At 38.0% G+C, this 17680-nt stretch overlaps 2 protein-coding genes across 3 annotated transcripts; one reads left to right on the forward strand and one right to left on the reverse strand.

Moving 5' to 3' along the window:
- Positions 1-3565: 3565 nt before the first annotated feature.
- LOC135593667 (uncharacterized) lies at positions 3566-11205 on the reverse strand. Of its 2 annotated transcripts, none has more exons than XM_065083884.1 (11): positions 11025-11205; positions 10820-10903; positions 9442-9537; positions 9186-9261; positions 9011-9106; positions 8814-8902; positions 8601-8705; positions 6800-6937; positions 5552-5657; positions 4484-4683; positions 3566-4039 (listed from the first exon to the last, which is right to left on the reverse strand). In XM_065083884.1, the coding sequence occupies exons 1-11, from the start codon at positions 11091-11093 to the stop codon at positions 3971-3973; spliced, it is 1128 nt and encodes a 375-aa protein (XP_064939956.1). In that variant the 5' UTR covers positions 11094-11205; the 3' UTR covers positions 3566-3970. The 2 variants fall into 2 exon arrangements, with proteins under 2 accessions (XP_064939956.1, XP_064939957.1); XM_065083885.1 differs by having other exon boundaries at positions 3826-4039; positions 10820-10899; positions 11021-11200.
- Positions 11206-16267: 5062 nt separating this feature from the next.
- On the forward strand, positions 16268-17680 carry LOC103998763 (tricetin 3',4',5'-O-trimethyltransferase). Its single transcript, XM_065083886.1, has 3 exons — positions 16268-17063; positions 17149-17213; positions 17274-17680. Exons 1-3 carry the CDS (start codon positions 16337-16339, stop codon positions 17568-17570), a joined length of 1089 nt encoding a protein of 362 aa, XP_064939958.1. The 5' UTR covers positions 16268-16336; the 3' UTR covers positions 17571-17680.

Consider the following 17680-nt stretch of genomic DNA (forward strand, 5'->3'; position numbering starts at 1 on the left):
CGAATCCAAGAAAAGAAGCCTTGCTAAGGAGAAAACAAGTAAGCATTATGAAAGGCATTTAAACTGCAATGTCATGTTTAATGGAACATGTAAACTGCCATAAGATGAACCGAGAAGAATCAGACCGTATGATACGGGAAAGAAATAGAGAAGAAGTCTCAGTCATGTTCAAGCACACAACATGGGGTGTGGCAGCAGCCAACAAGGAACAGCACAAAGTTCTCTTCTAGTTTAATGGGATGATGATGCCAGCAGCTTGAAGAAGCCTGACGTTGGTTTATGGATCCTAACAAAGATTAGGATGACAATAATTAAGGTTTTGCTAGTTGACTTTGAGATCAGGAAAAGTCACTCCACCACCTCCCAATCCCACTTGCAGCGCACACCCCCAAAAACCAGCTACAGCTTCTTCTTCTTCTTCTTCATCTCCTCCTGCTGCATTAGGTTGGATCAACACAGCCATCTGTTCATGAGCTTGTCTTAGACTTGCAGGTGTGGTTATTTATTGGGGTAGTCTCCATGTCATGCAGGTATTTGTACTTGTAGGTGTGTCGACTTCATATCTTGGCAGAAGTCATGTAGTACATTTTATTGTTGTGTGCAGTAGGCACTGGGTAGGGTTAGAGAGTGCCTATTTATTATGAACACATGTGAGCCAAAGGGAATCAATCCTTATGAATCACCACATGCAAACATTAGGAAGTCTCTTATGCAACTCTGCTGGACATTGGTTGGTAGAACCAATGCTTTAGCATTTCAAACACAGGAGAAAGAAGGAGACTGTGCACTCTTTAGAATACTCTAATTAGATTGTTAAGAGAGAGAGAGAGAGAGAGAGAGAGAGAGAGAGAGATTCATCTCAGCAATCTAATACAATTTATGCCCAACACATTGGAGCATAGATTAGAATATGATTTAATAGGTCATTCCTTATATAAAAAATTAGTGAGGCTTCCTGAACCAATCCTTTTTATCCTAAAAACATCTCTAAATGCATGAAACAACACCTTCATTTGATAGTAAAAACTTCATTTACTAGCAGCTTCTGTTTAGAGAGAGAATTTTTGGTAGATGAGATTATTTTCCTAGTATGACCACAAAATTCTCTCTTAAAGTTTCTACACTTTTTGTGAACTTAGATTCAGTCAAAAAGGGAAAGAGTATTTGGTGCTTTTCAATCTTGCAAATGGGTGAGTGGCTGTGTTCATATCGTCTCACACAGATTAGCTAGAAATAATTAGATACATCCTTTTAAATGTCTTTCTTCTGTGCTTGTAAATATATATGTCATTTTTTTTTGTACTTTAATCACTTCCTCCAGCTGCTCTATTTAATATCATATGTTGAATTGGGATGAGATCAAGACATCACCTTCCAAAGGGAATCTTTGGCATGGCTTGATGATATAAGAGTACCTGATATGCCAATGAGTACATCATACAAGAAAATTACAAGACATGAAGTCAGAATCAAGTTAGAGAGAGAGAGAGAGAGAGAGAGAGAGAGAGAGAGAGAGAGAGAGAACTAAATACTAATTTGACATGGATTTCTACTTGGAAGCATTACACGATATAGTCTCAATTAATCTCGTTGAGACATCAAAAGAACAGTCCCAAATAATGCAGAGAAGTGATAAGGACTCATAATTGCCTTGTATACCTCTTACACTGCTCACAAGGGAATCCACAGAACCTCTCATGTGATAACAGTGGCAGACCAAAAAAATCTGGTTTCAGCCTACTAATTACTTAACACGATCTCTTTTTTTTTTGTGGTCAAAACAAAAAATTAGCTACAATATCGAGTCCAGCCTGCTTGTGAAGTACAAGAGGATTTGGTGTCAACTAATTAGCTACAACAATATGGATCCAGGTTTTATAATTATGCTTGTAAGAGAAGATTAGAAAGAACAAATCAGTTTAGTAGCATAGAGAATTATCACTTGTGTGGCTTTTATTGTGTGTGTGTGCCCTTAGAGCTTGTTGTTGTATTGAAGGGTGAGCTGGGGACCCTCCTAGGTGTGTGAAACTGTGTGTATGGGTGACCTACTTTTTCTAGTTACCATGGCAGCCTCCACATGCTGTCAAAAGTATCACAATCAATGTTGCCTAATTACAGCTTGTTGATCCTTGGAGATCATGCATTAAATGACTGGTTGGGACATGGACCACAGAGACACCAGTTAGATGATTGATTCCACATACAAAATGCAATCAGTGGTGTCACAAAGAGTTTCCTTCCATTGTTTTCTTTTTCTTTTTTTCTTTTAAATAATATCCTCTTTTCATTTGTGAAACTGTCTTCAATTATTAACATGTCCACATACCTTCTCACTCATGTATCTTTTTCAAAAGGCGCATTATGGTTAGTAAATGTGAAGTGCAAACCCTAGCCAAGTATCACAGGGAGAGACAGGAAAATTCTGATAGGAAACCTAGGAACCAAGTTAGGTCATGACCTTTAAATAGTTTGGCTGGTGGGCAAAGCAACCTTGCCTACCCTTCCTCTCTCTTCTCTCCATCACCAGTTTGTTTCAGAGGGGAGGAACTTGTCTTACTACCCAAAATGTTGTGTTGTGTCTATCATACTCCTGGGAAGTAGACTAGGGACCATACTGTGCAATCATCCTCCTCTTCTTCAGACACCATAACTTTCCTCACCATTACTGTGGCACTATCCATTCTCATGTATACAATTGCTTATCTTTTTCCATATTCCATTTTGCATGTAGCATCCATTAATACACACCTACAATCGTGTCACCACAGCCTGCATGCAAGGCACACACAAAAGCCAAGGCTTGTTCTGCTTGCAAGCAAATAGGTAATATATGAGTGACATCAATCTCGAGGAGAAAACAAAACAAAGTGCGAGCTCATAGTAATCTACTGCTGTTACCATTCTATTATTTATTAAGTCATATCAATCTTAAAGAGATTGAGTGGGGAAGAAGAATGTGCCATACTTTTCTTGTTCATAGCTTCCGATGAAAATAATCACTGCTGCGAGTTAGTTGGTGTTACCAGCTGTTACTGCAAAAGTGATTCATTGATGGCTTTTGAATGTTGTCTGAGTAGTACCATTGGCTCGGTACAATTTAATACCGACACTGAAAGAAATGAAAGGCTGGTATCAGATACCAAGAAATAATTAGTGCTATTCTTTTCTCCACCATCATGGAAGGACTTCCCTATCTTCAAACAACAAATAATTTACAAAAGGAAGTTGCAGAAGAATTCTTGTGGATTCACACTCAATAGTTATCAATGTCACCACCCTCGGTGCAAATCTGGACAAGATCATCGTTCATTCAGTAAAATAAAACAATGGAGAAGACATGAGCATTGTGACTGAAATCCTACTTTAAAGCTTCCAACATCATCATATCCTGTTATTAATTGGACCAGTTCATGTGTTTTTTCAGTCTTGAAAGTAACTAGAAAGGATAACCTTATATACAACATAATTGTGGCAGAGTATCATGTAACTCTTAACAGGAAGAGAACACAGGAATACTCCAAAAATTTCACAAATGATGACACAACTTATATAAACTTCAACAAACTGATAAAAGTTATAGCCAGTAATTCGTAAAAGTAAACTTTGTACATTACAACAATAAAGTTGCAGCATTTTCATATAAGTGGCATATACAACCAAGAAATGGTTATCAATTTGGCCGCTGCTACAAGCATGGCTGTGAAAAATTTTCATCTGATAATGCTGTTCAAAACCAGCATTATTATTATTATTATTATTATTATTAATACAACTCCAAGCACTGGCTCTGCATCAGATCCATCAAGTGAATAGTACATTTATCAGTCAGATAAGAGTAAGCATATAGAACCAGGAAATAATTATCCATTTGGCTGTTGCTAAGAGCATGACCAGGAAAAACTTGTCTGATGATGTAGTTGAAAAGCCTCTACTGGGTACTTCAGGAAAGACTTGTGTTTATACCTTTAAGTCAATCTAGCTTGACATTGGAATAAAGAAGGGTGTCCCTTGTCAGCGGCATGTTGAGTAATAAGTAGACCTGAGAAACCAATGCCAGAGTATCAGCACACAAAATTGAATCTAAAACAGTAGGACCTTTTGCAATCAATAGGAATCCTCAGCATTGGATGTCAAATGGTGAGAGGGGTTCAAAATTTTATTTTAAAATATTGCCATAAATGATGATCTATCTTCGCACATCGCATGTAACATGAAGTACACCCAGACAAAAAAAAAAGTGAGGAAAAAGAAAATGAATATATTATCAACTGAGAGTCTATGACTATTTGTTGCACTCCTATTTCCTGCTTAAAAGATATAATTACAAGTAAAAAAGTAACTCTAGTTCTTCAGCAAATAAATTTGCTCTTGTCAAGACTATGCAGCAACCACACAATGAAGTGAGAACTACAAATGCTTTTAAGTTCTTTTTTCTTTAACTTGTTCAAATATAATTAAACAAAATATAACTTTTTTTTCTCACCCCAATGAGAGTTGATAGAAGAAGGATAACTCCCGTTATCCAAGCCAAACTCCGTCTGACGAGCAGCACCTCTGATTCAGTCGTACTAGAGCTTTCTTCTTCCAACAATCTGGAAAATCTTGCTGTAGAAGTTACATCCAACAACATTCCCGACTCTGGTGAAGACTCATTGTTTAATACGACAACTCCAACAAGCTTCCCTAAAAGGCAAAAGAAAATAATATAAAGAACTCTCACAAAAGTTGCCCAAGAATTAAGTGAAATAATTCAACCCAAAAAAATTAGTTTAGTCACTGACAATGTTTCTAAAGGTGGGCTACCTGAAACATTTAACTAGGCCATAAAACCTGTCTGACTTAGGCAAATATGATGGTAGTCTATCATCTTTCATTGAAATACAGCATATATGTAAGCGTTATTTCATATTAATTGCAGCATATGTTCAGTTTAAGCATTAAGGCAGACATGAAATTTGCTGCTAATGGACTACCAGGCCACCATGACAACAGCGGTCATAAATTTGTTGGAGCTTGTTGCTTGGCCAATTACAATATTACCTAGCAACAAACTTCCAAAATCATTTTAAACGGTTATGCAAAACCAATGATCTGAAGTGAGAACCTTCACTAATCGTCAAAAATCAGACAAAAGTTATCATATGAGAAAAGGAAAAATTTACCATACCTTGAGAATTTTGCATGCTTACTCTTTATGAGTCTTGTGAAGATCAACAGTTACACAGAAACATAACAAGGATATAATCAACAACTTAAGCTTTTTATATCAAAGATTAAACCATATCTGGCAAAATAATAAGATTTAAGTAACTGAAGAAGAATTAGAAGTCACTGCTTATTCATTTTATGTAGTCCCATTAAATGAGAAGTGGACAATATATCTGCAGTCTCAGTCTCAAAGAAACATAACCAGGTTCGTAAAGCATCTTTTAGTTTCATTCATGAACAGCCACCTTCCAGAAAGATGCAAACCATAAGTTAAATACTATTTCTAAGTTGACAACATTGACTAGAAAATAAACACAAGCCTAAACCTATAACCATCACTAACCTTTGTAAGACACTTGTAACATATCAGACAACTTTAGAAGTGTTGTCTGAAGCAGCTCCACCCCCTGTCGAGCAGTGTCCCCCGAACCATATTCGGCTCTAAGAGCCTGTAATAGATTCATCAAGTCACAAAATACACATGTAAATAAACATAAAAATCAATTATAGAAGTCACAAACTTCAACAGAATTCCTATAGTTTCTGGCCAATCCTGCCATCAAGCAATTATTTATTAACTGGAAAATACAAGAGATTAGAAATGCCACTGGATGAAGAAACATGCATGACAACCATGATAGTCGAACATTCTTAGCAGCAATAAAATAAGTAACAACAAGCTATAACTTAGTAGCAGCAACATATTTTGTTTAAGCTGTGGTTTGACCATCTCTTGAAACATAATGGAACCCATATGTTTCAGATAAGCCAATAAAGAACAGCCAAAACAATTTTTAGCAAACTTTTATAAGATGCTTCAGTAAACAATCATCAGGATACAATTCTATTATAAAATTCTTAAACAATATCCTTCAAAAACAATCACTTGTTGTTACAAAAGTGAAACCAAACTAGTTAACTTACCTGACTTTGCTAAGGTCATTAGAATATTTTGTCTGGAAAAATGCATCAAATGCTAGTATTCATAAGGAAATGTTCAAGCTATCCGACTCTAACACTATAACCATAGTTTCAGAGGCACCATGGCATTTATTTGTTCCAAGAATTGAAATCTTGTAACCTCATTGTAAAAATTTGAGAATTTCTTTTGTTGAACAAAGAAGAGCCAAAGCTAACAATAGTAAACTGTTTGTAGTAAGTTCAGCCCAGTATTCGACAAGTCTTCTGCGTAAAAAGGGAGAGAAACAGTAGAAATTGGTAGACTTGGTAATGTCATCAGAATGTTTTGACTGGAAAAAATTCATCAAAAGCCTATATTTGTAAGACAACTTTTAAGCTCAAATTATAACTCTATGACCATAGTTCAGAGAAACCAAGGCATTTATTTGTGTCCAAGAATTTGGAATCTTGTAACCTGAGGCCGACACAAAGAATATCATCAGCCAGAAAAATGCTTCGATAACAACGAGGGTTGTATTTGCATTATATATTTGCAATAATGAGTTTCATTTGTGAATAATGCATCAAATAGCAATAATAACAGGAACAATGAAAGTAGACATAAACAAAGTGTTATTCAGGATGAAGCCAAACATATGATCACATCCTATTAGCGACAATAAAAGATCACCTCAATGCCTGTGAAACGGCCTGTCATAATTTCTGAAGGCATAAAGCTGCTTTCTGATAAATCTTTGTGAATCTCCACTGCCATTTTAACATTTCTAACCAAAGAAACAAGAATAGATGCAAATTGAAGGTCTGCTTTCTGCAAAGCATGTGCAAGTAGCTGTCAACATTCTACAAATTGTTTATGTCAAAGAAAATGTGCCAATATGAATGTCAATGACATTAAGTAAATAAACTACCACTGGTTAAATTTCTTACCACATTAAATCATTCTCAGACTATGAACAAAGATATTCAGTTATAGGGGTAGAAAAATTCATAAGGAGTTGACAAGAAAGAACTACTCAAGTGAGGTGATTAATAAATACAAATAATCAAGTGCTATGATCATTTCTGAATTTTCAAATTAATAAGATTTACATATACTAGTGTGGTTAAAGGTACTAAACGCTAAAAGGCACCAAGCTGTCAAACTGCCTGAGGTGATAGGCACTCACCCGAGCAAAGCAAGACACTTGAAAATATTAAAATATATATAATTAAGGAGAAGAGGGATGAGGCATGGGATAGGAGGAGGAGGAAAGAGAAGGGAGTTGTCTAGGAACGGGGAGGCTCAGCGGCTATTTGTTGGGAGGGGAGATATCAGGGAACATAATTAGTTAAAGGAGGAGGAGAGGGAGGGGGCGACGATGGAGGAGGAGAAAGAGGGAGGGGACACTCAGAGGGAAGGAGAGGGGTAGATTGCGTTTAACAGCATATGGTGCGTAGAGCAGAGGAAGGTCGTGGATGACTACATATGGCCAAGGAAGAGAGTAGCCAACAATGTACGACAAAGGAATGAAGCAAATGGCAGAGGAACGAATGGTGATGATGCAGGGTTTCTCTTTCGCTCGCAAAATGAGATCTAGGTAGAGGTGGGGGGAGTAGGGGTGGGGGTGGTAAGTGGGAGACTTTAGTTGGTTCGACTAAACCAACTAATTCAAATTGACTGAACCTAGACTTTGATTCGCCCAGCCCTTGGGCTCAGGTGTGCACCCAAGTCGCGCATGTTTAAAACGTCGCCCGGACCATCTTTGAGGCACTCAATTTGGCCAATAACAATGGTAGGTAACTTTAAAAAGAAAAAACTTTTGAAAACAATATATTCTATTAGTGTTTCTACTTTTTGTTAAACTGTCTCTATTGAACTAGCCTAAAAAGAAGACTTCAAATGACAATATCCTTATAACCATCCCGACGAAGATAGTAACTATTCCAAAATAAATATGCGTTAATTCACTATTTAATTGTTCTTGCTTTCGGTTGCATAAAATGTTTCATTCAGATAAAAATTCAAATAGCATCTGAACTCTAAAACCAACAACATGATAAGAATTAACTGATACTTCTGTAACTACAAACACAGTCATTAGAATGCCACTTGAACACAATCTTTCCCTTGGTCATGATAGGCGTGCAAAATGTAATCCAACCTCTTGCTGTCAAAATATCACATAAAAACCACTAGAAATATATCCATATATACATGGAGAAATCGGTGCAACGTGAGTGCTAGCATACAGATCTGAAATATATGTTATTCAGAAAACAGTACAGATGAATCCAACAACTGAACCATGAACTCTATAAGAAACTCAATTAATTTACAGACAATCCTACTTAGGAGGAACAATGGTTTAAGGATTTTGGAGAAGAAAAAGGAAATACATAACTAAAAGGAGTTTTAAGGATGAATTAACACTAGACTACAAGTATGTCATGAATCAAAGAACAACATATACAAGGTGCTAAGAAAGTTGAACCTTTGCAAGATGCAAACTCAAAGTGCTACCACTCGCTAAAGGAACAGTCAACTTCCCATCTAGTGACTCTATGGTGCCAACATATGATCCCCCCATCCATTTTGCCTGCAATGTATTGATACCATTTTACATTATGCTCTTTTCAGGAAACTAACATATTTCCAACAACTTGTAATATCCAACAACTAATTAACTAGAAAATAAAAATCTTACAAGATCACTGAGTTCCTTATCAAGGCAAGCGGCATTGCATTCAAGATCCAAAGAATTGTCCAAAGAAACAACAGAAACTTCATCTTCACCTGGAAAAAAAATTGTGATGCTTCATGCAATACAAAGAAAAGAAAAAAAGGGCCATCATAGATATGCATATCTTTGGAGGAAAACTACAACAGAAAAAAATCAGACACCTGGAAGTTCTAGTTTGGTATTGCTCGATCCAGAAATCCTACTTCTGAAAACATTAGCAGTTTGGCTACTTAAGTACTCAGATGAGAGAACTGGTTCTGCAAGAAAGTGAAGAGTATAAACACCTCTACAAGTTATATATATAGTTCAGAGCTCAAAAGAAACAAATACACTAACCCTCAACTCCACTAACTTCCAGCAAGAAAATAGCATTAGGTCTGTCAAAAGGATTGGGAAATAGAACCTCGTTTAACTGCCAGCAAAACAAGCACCAAGGTTTAGCTTTCATAAGTGCAGCATTTCACAAAGTAATGTAAGAGTTGCCCTGGGTATTAGACAAAATAGGAATGTCCATTTCCAACAAAACCTATCAATAGAACAGCCCCATATGTAATAAAGCTAAGCAGATCTAAAGGTTAACGACAAATAGTACCTTGTATGAAGAATCAACGGAAAGTGATAAAGATGGTGCAAAACCAAGTAGAGCTGATATTGTTGCAGCAATTTCATTCGAAGACATTGAGTTCACCTGTGAGAATGCATGAAGCTCCATGATCATGTCATATAAGGTGTTCGGAGAAAAACAATGAACAAAATACAAACTTCGCATGAACTTAAAAATGTGAGGTAACAAAAAATCATATATTGACAAGATGAAGTTCCATCACATACACTAATGATCACAAACTTCATCAAAACAAAATTCCAGGAATATTCATATACGATAAACAGATGGTAAAATATAAAATTTACAAGTTTCAACTTATTGATATGTTTCTTATGAATGCAACCAATATTTGCAAACACATAACAGAGTTCTTTTTTCAAAATACAAACAAGACTAATATAGGAAGAACTATCTTATAACTAAAAGAAACCAGAGATTCTGTAGAACAATTATACTAAAAACCTCCATTGGATTCTTTAGTTTGGTTTGGCTTAGAACTTCTTCTGACCCTTTTCCATCCTATTGCTTTCAAGACTTCAAACATGCAAGTTAGCTTAAATTGGACACACTGAGGATCATACGAGCAAATGTACAGGACATCACAACAGTTCAGACACCAGATATAAAGAACTTATTGGTGTGTTTTACTCAAGTATGAAAATGTGATTAGAGAAGATAAGGATAGTTAACTCTTAAGAGACATGATTGACATCTTTTATAATATTCCCTATAAATACAGAGAAAGGAAGATGGATTCCCTTCAGCACTCCTCATTAAACAACACCTACATAATCTTCTCATGATAGGGGTAAGCAATTGTTAAATTTTATTCACATTTGCAAACTTGAAGTATGTATGTGGTGAGTTCCTGACAGTCCATCTACACCTAATAACTAAGTCATGAACATGAAGAACCTTGTTCTGAAACACTAATATCTTCAGACCACTTCCACCAATGGCTTCTTGAGTAATACATAAATCCTTATTTTTAGGTACCAATCATGTCGTGGATCCAGGTTAAAAATTCTAGTGTATGAGGTCATAACATTAAGAGGTGGTGAAGAATCATCAGTGCTTCCAACAACATTATATATTGAAAAGAATTAAGCAACAATTCCTCGATTGATGCCATCTGAATTAAAATAACCAGCATCCAATTCCTTTACTAAAGACTGCTCTTCTAATAGTTTGTTCAACCGGCTGACCACCGACTCGAACTTGTTAGACCCAGAAAGCTATGCATAGTAAGACATATCGAATGCGTGAAGACCCCAAACAATAAGATGAGAAACCCATACCACGAGCTGAAAGACCCGAATTTACAGCGATGCACATAAGAAAAGGCAGAGAACACTACGATTACCTTCCCTGCGCTATCCTGCGCGTGATTCCTGATGTATCTGTGGGGAGAACCATCCAAGAAGACGACCGATCCCCTGCTCTCTCCCTGCACGGACAAATTCCAAGTAAATTTCGCGATGCCATCACAAGATCAACAATTCTTCCACAAGAGACAACCGAAACCACAACAAAGCTCGGAAATCGAAGAGAAGGGGCGGGAAACGTGCCCTAGCTTGCAGGTACATGGATGACGCCAAGATCAAGAGACTCAGACTCGCAACAAAGAGAGAATCCATGACTTTAGGGTTTCCAAGATCGGGGAAATGGTGCGATTTCAGGGTTTCCAAGATCGGGGGAATCAAAGAACCAAGAGAGAGCGAGAGAGAGAGAGAGAGAGAGAGAGGTGAATAAAAGGCGCAATAAAATATGGTCAATTTGTCATCTCGAGCATCTTCATGTTCCGACATTAGTTACGAAGTGGGGCGGTTCACTCGTGGATCTCCGCCACGTCCTAAACTGAAGAACAGTCGTGTCTTAAGTAGCGTCACAACTATTCTCGACACATATATATATATATATATATATATATATATATATATATAATTCTTTGGGAAAAATGAAAAGAGAAGTGTGGGAAAAGGTCAAATTAGAGATTTTATTAGAAAATTTATTTGGATCAAATTTAAAATTATTATATAATTAAAATGTCTAAAGTTCGAGTCCATATATGCATCCAAATGTAATGAAACAAAATCATATCAGCATATTTTATGAGATTGAAAGCTTTTTAGATATATTTTCTATATGACGTCTGTAAAGAAAATTGAAAATTTAATGAAACTAATGCTCAATCTATAAGCTAATAAAACATTAGAGATTCAGTTCCAACAACAACATTAATCTATTTCTTTGGAATTGTTGATTCAAAATGCAATTGCTATTCCTTTTTATTGTCATCTTCCTCAGTTCATCAGTTCATCAGTTCATCTTGTCCCGAAGGTATCATGATGCTTTTGATGTGCATATATGTCTCCAATCATCATCATGATAGAGCATATATCATACTAATTCGACCTTCACGGCAGCCTAAAACATCATAATTGGATGAACACTTCTAAGTGAATCAGAGTTATAGAAAAAAGTAACCTGCGTTTTCATTTGTTATCGACTCGGATCGGGTTGGGCTTTCATGTGACCCTATGGACTATCTATTAATTTCATTTGACCAATTACCTAAATAAATAAAATTTAATTAAAAAATATTTAAATCTAATTTAAATTTAATGGGCGAAGATCAACTACTCTTACAATTCGATTCTCCTTTTAACAGGTTTAGGAGAGAACTTTTACACCCCTACTGCCTCCTCTCTTAAATTTTACTAACACTTAGAGCTTCACAGGAGTTCTCACAAGATTACAATAATGTTTTTCTTTCTTTTTGGTATTTGTGTGTACTAAGCAAGGATAAGAGGGGTCTTTATAGGCCCCAAATAGATTCAAACTTGGAGTCTAAAAATATTTCTTCCCTTGTTTTTGGGGTATTGACGGTACCATCGTCTACAGCACTGATATTAGACAGTACCACCGCTTAGTCTGGCGATATCATCGCCTAACACAATTTGGGAGATTGTTTGTGTGGCACCACCACTCAGACTGGTGGTACTATCGCATGACACTGTTTTGGGTCATTGAATGAGCTTTTCTCTTAGCCCAAAACAATCATAATTCGAGTCTAGTTGGTTTATAATTGAGTTGATCTAATTACATTTTAAATCAACTCAATTAGAACTAAAATTACTTTGATCTAGATAATTATTACAAAGTATTAACTACATATTGTCCGGCATGTCATTGGTTCATCAGCACTTTGTCAAATTCTTCGACGCATCATCCTTTTTTGTGGCCTTTTGCCCAATCAGCATGTTAACCTTCGCAACTCCGATCTCTTTGGCGCAATGTCTGCTCTTCTAGGTCCGATGCCCGAACTCATGGCATGAAGCTTTCTACCGACACGTCTATCAATCCTCTGGCTCGACGTCCAATCTTCTGACATATTCCACTCCAACTCAACATTGATTCTTCTTGCTTTAATTATCTTTTCTAATCGAAGCTAGTCCTGCGTCACTCAAAACGTAGATTAGATCACAAATACGTCAATTGATTTCATTATCAAAATTTGAAATTCAACATATGGTAGCCAAAATTTCATAATTAGATACTCGGATCAACGTTGGGCTTTCATCAATATGATCTTTTGTGCTATTTATTAATTTCATTCGAACTAGACAAATTATCTAAATATATATAAAAAAAGATTAAAAGTATCTAAATTTGATTTAAATTTGTTCTTGCGGATTCAAATACTTAAATAATTATCCTAGCGATAAGTATTTTCTATATAAGTGTGTCTCGACGAAGAAGACAATAATTGCCTAAGTGTTAGGGTTCGACAAAGATTATGTACAATGACTCTCGACATAATATTAATACATTTTTCGTCACAACACATGTGCTAATAGTGTCTTCTTGTGTACTATGGATGTGCGTGTCACTACCAAATCTAATAATTATTTTGTGTAATATAAGATTATGAGTTAGGTTGCCATTAGATTTGTTGTGGATCCATGGTGAACTTTGGACCCACCCAAATTGTGCTGCCTCTTTCATTCCTCACCTACTACACTTTCTGCATTGTAATCAAATCACTGAAAGTAGATAAACCTGTTTTGTTTTACTCCAACTCAAACACACAAGAAAGAGAACGATATAAATTAAAACTTCACATATGCACACTATTTCGTGCACACAAATATGGGTAAAGAAGAAAATGAAGAATTAATGTCCATACAAGACCAGAAATATAAAGAGATAAGTCAACTTAGAGAGGAGACCTCATGTTTTCAAGAAGTCAATGTCTAGAGAGAGAGAGAGGGAGAGAATAAAAACTCTCTTTTCATGAATTTTCTTAATTTTGCCAAACAAATTTCAGTCCAAGTTTCAAACCACTTAATAATAAATATACAATGTGGTCTCTTTTTTAATATAGCAATTTGCTTTCTGGTATGAATTTCTTCATCTAAAAACTTATACCTTCACTAATTTTCTTATTTTTTAAAAATTATTATATCTTAATATTTGATCAAGTTTTGAAAACTAAGGGGAGAATATAAATTATAATTCATCAACCAATTATTGAATCTCGGATTTTGATGATAAAATTGATGAGTTTACGATCTAATCTGCGTTTTGAGTGACGTAGGATTAACTTTGATTAGAAAAGAAAAATAGATTAAAGTATGAAAAATCAGACGTTAGACCAGAGTGGAACATGTTAGAAGATTGAACATTGAGCCGGAGGATTCGTCAACGTATTGGTAGAAGGCTTCATGCCATGAGTTTGAGCATCGGGCCAGAAGGATAGGACATTACGCTAAGGAGATCGAATGTTGCGAAGGTCAACATACCGATTGGGCAATATACCATAAGAGAAAACGAAGTACCGAATAAACCAATAACATACCGAACAACATAGGATTCATGCTTGTAATCGTATCTATCTAAATCGAGTTAGTTAGGTACCTAGACATAGTGTCAGCTAGTACCCAAAAACCCGAGGTTTACAGGAAAGTTCTATCATTTAGGTAGGTGAAGGAGAGCAATGCTGCGGAGAAGCTTTTCCTGGTGTGCCATCCCTTTCCATTGCAATCATCTCTCTGCATCGTTGAGTAGGTGAACCATGCTACAAGTCCACTTCTGCTTTGCTTTAGGGTTTGCAGGTCCAAAGGAGGTGATGGGGAGTTGGTGAGAGACGTGATGTGTCTCCTCTACTCTACTATGTGTGTCTTCATTAACTATTATAAGTTCACCATCATAAATGTTTAGGTGGAAAGGTTACAAATTCCGCAAGAACTCAATCAAACAACTTATATATACATTTTAGGTTATGAGACCTTATTTTTAGGTGACGATGAATGCCAACCATCAGGCCCAGAAGTCAATTATTTGTTGGAACTAAACATGCAGATGGTGGTAAGGGTTTGGTCCTCTGATGGCACCAACCTGAGCCGATGCTTTCCAAATGGTGTGACAGATGCTGAGAACTTTGTGACGCTCGCATTCACCATTGTGTGTGCTTTATGTTATTCGCCAACTCAGAGGTGTTAATGGAGAAAGATGGCACCAATCCATGGCTTTAAATATGGTTTGGATGGATATGTATCTGTGATTGAAAATACCGATCAATTCGATAGATATCAATTGTTTTTTATCGGTCTGATCAAGCCAAAATAACTAAAAACAATCTGATTTATTATTTACATTTCTCATTAACAAATATATCAATTACATCAATTTAGATCTAGAATTTAGGAGATAACATAAAACATACACACACGCGCATACACACACGCATACACATATAAATCTTATCGAATGTTGTTATGTGATATCATCCATACCGATGGTTGTTATGATATATTATCAACGTCGACGACTATCGTCACATATCAATCATATCAGTGACTATTAATATTGGTCATGTCGATGACTATTATGTTAGATCAATCATGTTAATGTATGTCACATCGAGTTTCCCACCTTGATAATTATTCTAACCCAAGTGATTAGGGAGCTTTGACTTAAATAATAGGTTATTCGGAAGGATGAGAAGAACTCAAAAATTAAAGGAAACATCCAAAAAAAATACTAAAAAAACCAACACATGATTTAACATGGTTTGATGACTAACTGCATCTTACATTTACGAAAATAAATAAATTCTTGGATTGATCTAACCTCGTTATTAGAGAATATTCCAAGAGCATCTATCTTCTCTCTTCTCTCTCTCACCAAAACCTTAACACTCAATTTATATTTATATGAATAAATTCTAATTCACCAATGACTACTCTTATGACCTAAATCATAAAAAAATAAATCTTTTTTTATTAATACGAAGAAAGTGTCAATATGAAACCCAAATCACTCAGAAAAGGCTAGCGTTCAATAATACTAAAGCCAAAATCTCATAGAATTATGTATGTGAAATCTAACTATTTAAAGACCAAAACTCTTTTGTATCATTTATAAAGACCAGAGACTCTTTAATGTGTGCGCCAAATCACTGAAAACGTAATAACGTATCATACAATTTAAAGACCTCAAACTATATTTTTCTCATGTTTAAAGACTATGTTTCTTTTAATAAATCAAGTAAAATTGTCTAGAGAGAGAGAAGAGAGAGAGAGAGAGAGAGAGAGAGAGAGAGAGATTGTGGAAACAACTAGTAATGGTTAGTAATGTTTGCCACCTTTGCACTCAAAGCCATCCATCATACCCAACCCCACACAAAAAGCTCCTTTGGTCGACCACACCCATCATCAAACGCACACAACAAGGCTGGTTTGGTGGTGCGGTGGGTGAGCCGAAGACACATATAAACCCACCACCTCGTTGTCCCACTCCCCACTCCACCTCCCACCACCCTCACCCTCCATCTTCCCCTCCCACCCTATCTCTCTCTCGGTCCGTCGTTGCGGCAATGGGATCCCTCAAGAACGCGCTGCAGCTGACCCCCGAGGAGGACGAGGACGCCTGCATGTACGCCATGCAGCTGGCGAGCGCCTCCATCCTGCCCATGACGCTCAAGGCGGCCATCGAGCTGGACCTGCTCGAGATCCTCGTCAGGGCCGGCCCGGGCGCCCAGCTGAGCCCCGCCGACGTGGTGGCCCAGCTTCCCACCGAGAACCCTCAGGCTGCCGTGATGGTGGACCGGATGCTCCGCCTGCTGGCCGCCTACAACGTCGTCAGCTGCACCGTCGGCACCGACGCCGACGGGAAGCCATCGAGGAAGTACGGCGCCGCGCCGGCGTGCAAGTACCTGACCAAGAACGAGGACGGGGTGTCCATGGCTGCTCTGACCCTGATGAACCAGGACAAGGTCCTCATGGAGAGCTGGTACTACTTGAAGGACGCGGTGTTGGACGGCGGCATCCCCTTCAACAAGGCGTACGGGATGTCGGCGTTTGAGTACTACGGCGCGGACGCCCGGTTCAACAAGGTGTTCAACGAGGGCATGAGGAATCACTCTACCATCCTCACCAAGAAGCTGCTCGACATCTACCGCGGCTTCGAGGGCGTCAAGGTGCTCGTGGACGTCGGCGGCGGCATCGGCGCCACCCTCTACATGATTACCACCAAGCACCCCCACATTAGGGGCATCAACTTCGACCTCCCTCACGTCATCTCCGAGGCGCCACCCTTCCCAGGTCCCCCCATTAACTCCTCCTCTGTTCTGCTCCGCCGCAACCTGACACGTCTCACCTCTCATTCTCTCGGCATGGTGTCTTGTAGGGGTGGAACACATCGGCGGAGACATGTTCGCGAGCGTCCCAAGGGGAGATGCAATCTTCATGAAGGTCAGAGAGTGCATGTTTCCTTCGATGCAATCCATCTGAGACTGACACTGATAAATGCAGTGGATTCTCCATGACTGGAGCGACGAGCACTGCACCAAGATCCTGAAGAACTGCTGCGAGGCGCTGCCGGAGAAGGGGAAGGTGATAGTGGTGGAGTGCGTCCTGCCCGTGGTGCCGGAACCGACTCCCCGAGCTCAGGGCGTCTTCAACATCGACCTCATCATGCTGGCGCACAACCCGGGAGGGAAAGAGAGGACGGAGGAGGAGTTCGAGGGGTTGGCCAAGGAGGCAGGCTTCTCCGGATTCAAAGCGAGCTACATCTTTGCCAACACCTGGGTCATGGAGTTCACCAAGTAGACTGCGACTGCACACTGTGACATCGCTTGCGTTTGCTTCGTTCGGAGATCTCGTGTCCTTTTATGTCTTGCGTGGAGTGTCAATGATAAGCGTTTACATAACTTGTTGGA

This window comes from Musa acuminata, chromosome BXJ1-9 (genome assembly GCF_036884655.1).
Source record: "Musa acuminata AAA Group cultivar baxijiao chromosome BXJ1-9, Cavendish_Baxijiao_AAA, whole genome shotgun sequence".
Classification (NCBI taxonomy): Eukaryota; Viridiplantae; Streptophyta; class Magnoliopsida; order Zingiberales; family Musaceae; genus Musa; species Musa acuminata.

What these genes read in the sequence shown, in the direction of transcription:
- LOC103998763 (XM_065083886.1), top strand. Translation starts at nt 16,337, where the DNA reads ATGGGATCCCTCAAGAACGCGCTGCAGCTGACCCCCGAGGAGGACGAG. An exon ending in CGAGGCGCCACCCTTCCCAG is followed by an intron (nt 17,064 to 17,148) that starts GTCCCCCCATTA and finishes GGTGTCTTGTAG; the next exon opens with GGGTGGAACACATCGGCGGA. An exon ending in GAGATGCAATCTTCATGAAG is followed by an intron (nt 17,214 to 17,273) that starts GTCAGAGAGTGC and finishes TGATAAATGCAG; the next exon opens with TGGATTCTCCATGACTGGAG.
- LOC135593667 (XM_065083884.1), bottom strand. Translation starts at nt 11,093, where the DNA reads ATGGATTCTCTCTTTGTTGCGAGTCTGAGTCTCTTGATCTTGGCGTCA. An exon ending in GGAAGTTAGTGGAGTTGAGG is followed by an intron (nt 9,107 to 9,185) that starts GTTAGTGTATTT and finishes ACTTTCTTGCAG; the next exon opens with AACCAGTTCTCTCATCTGAG. An exon ending in TGAGTTTGCATCTTGCAAAG is followed by an intron (nt 6,938 to 8,600) that starts GTTCAACTTTCT and finishes CATGCTTTGCAG; the next exon opens with AAAGCAGACCTTCAATTTGC.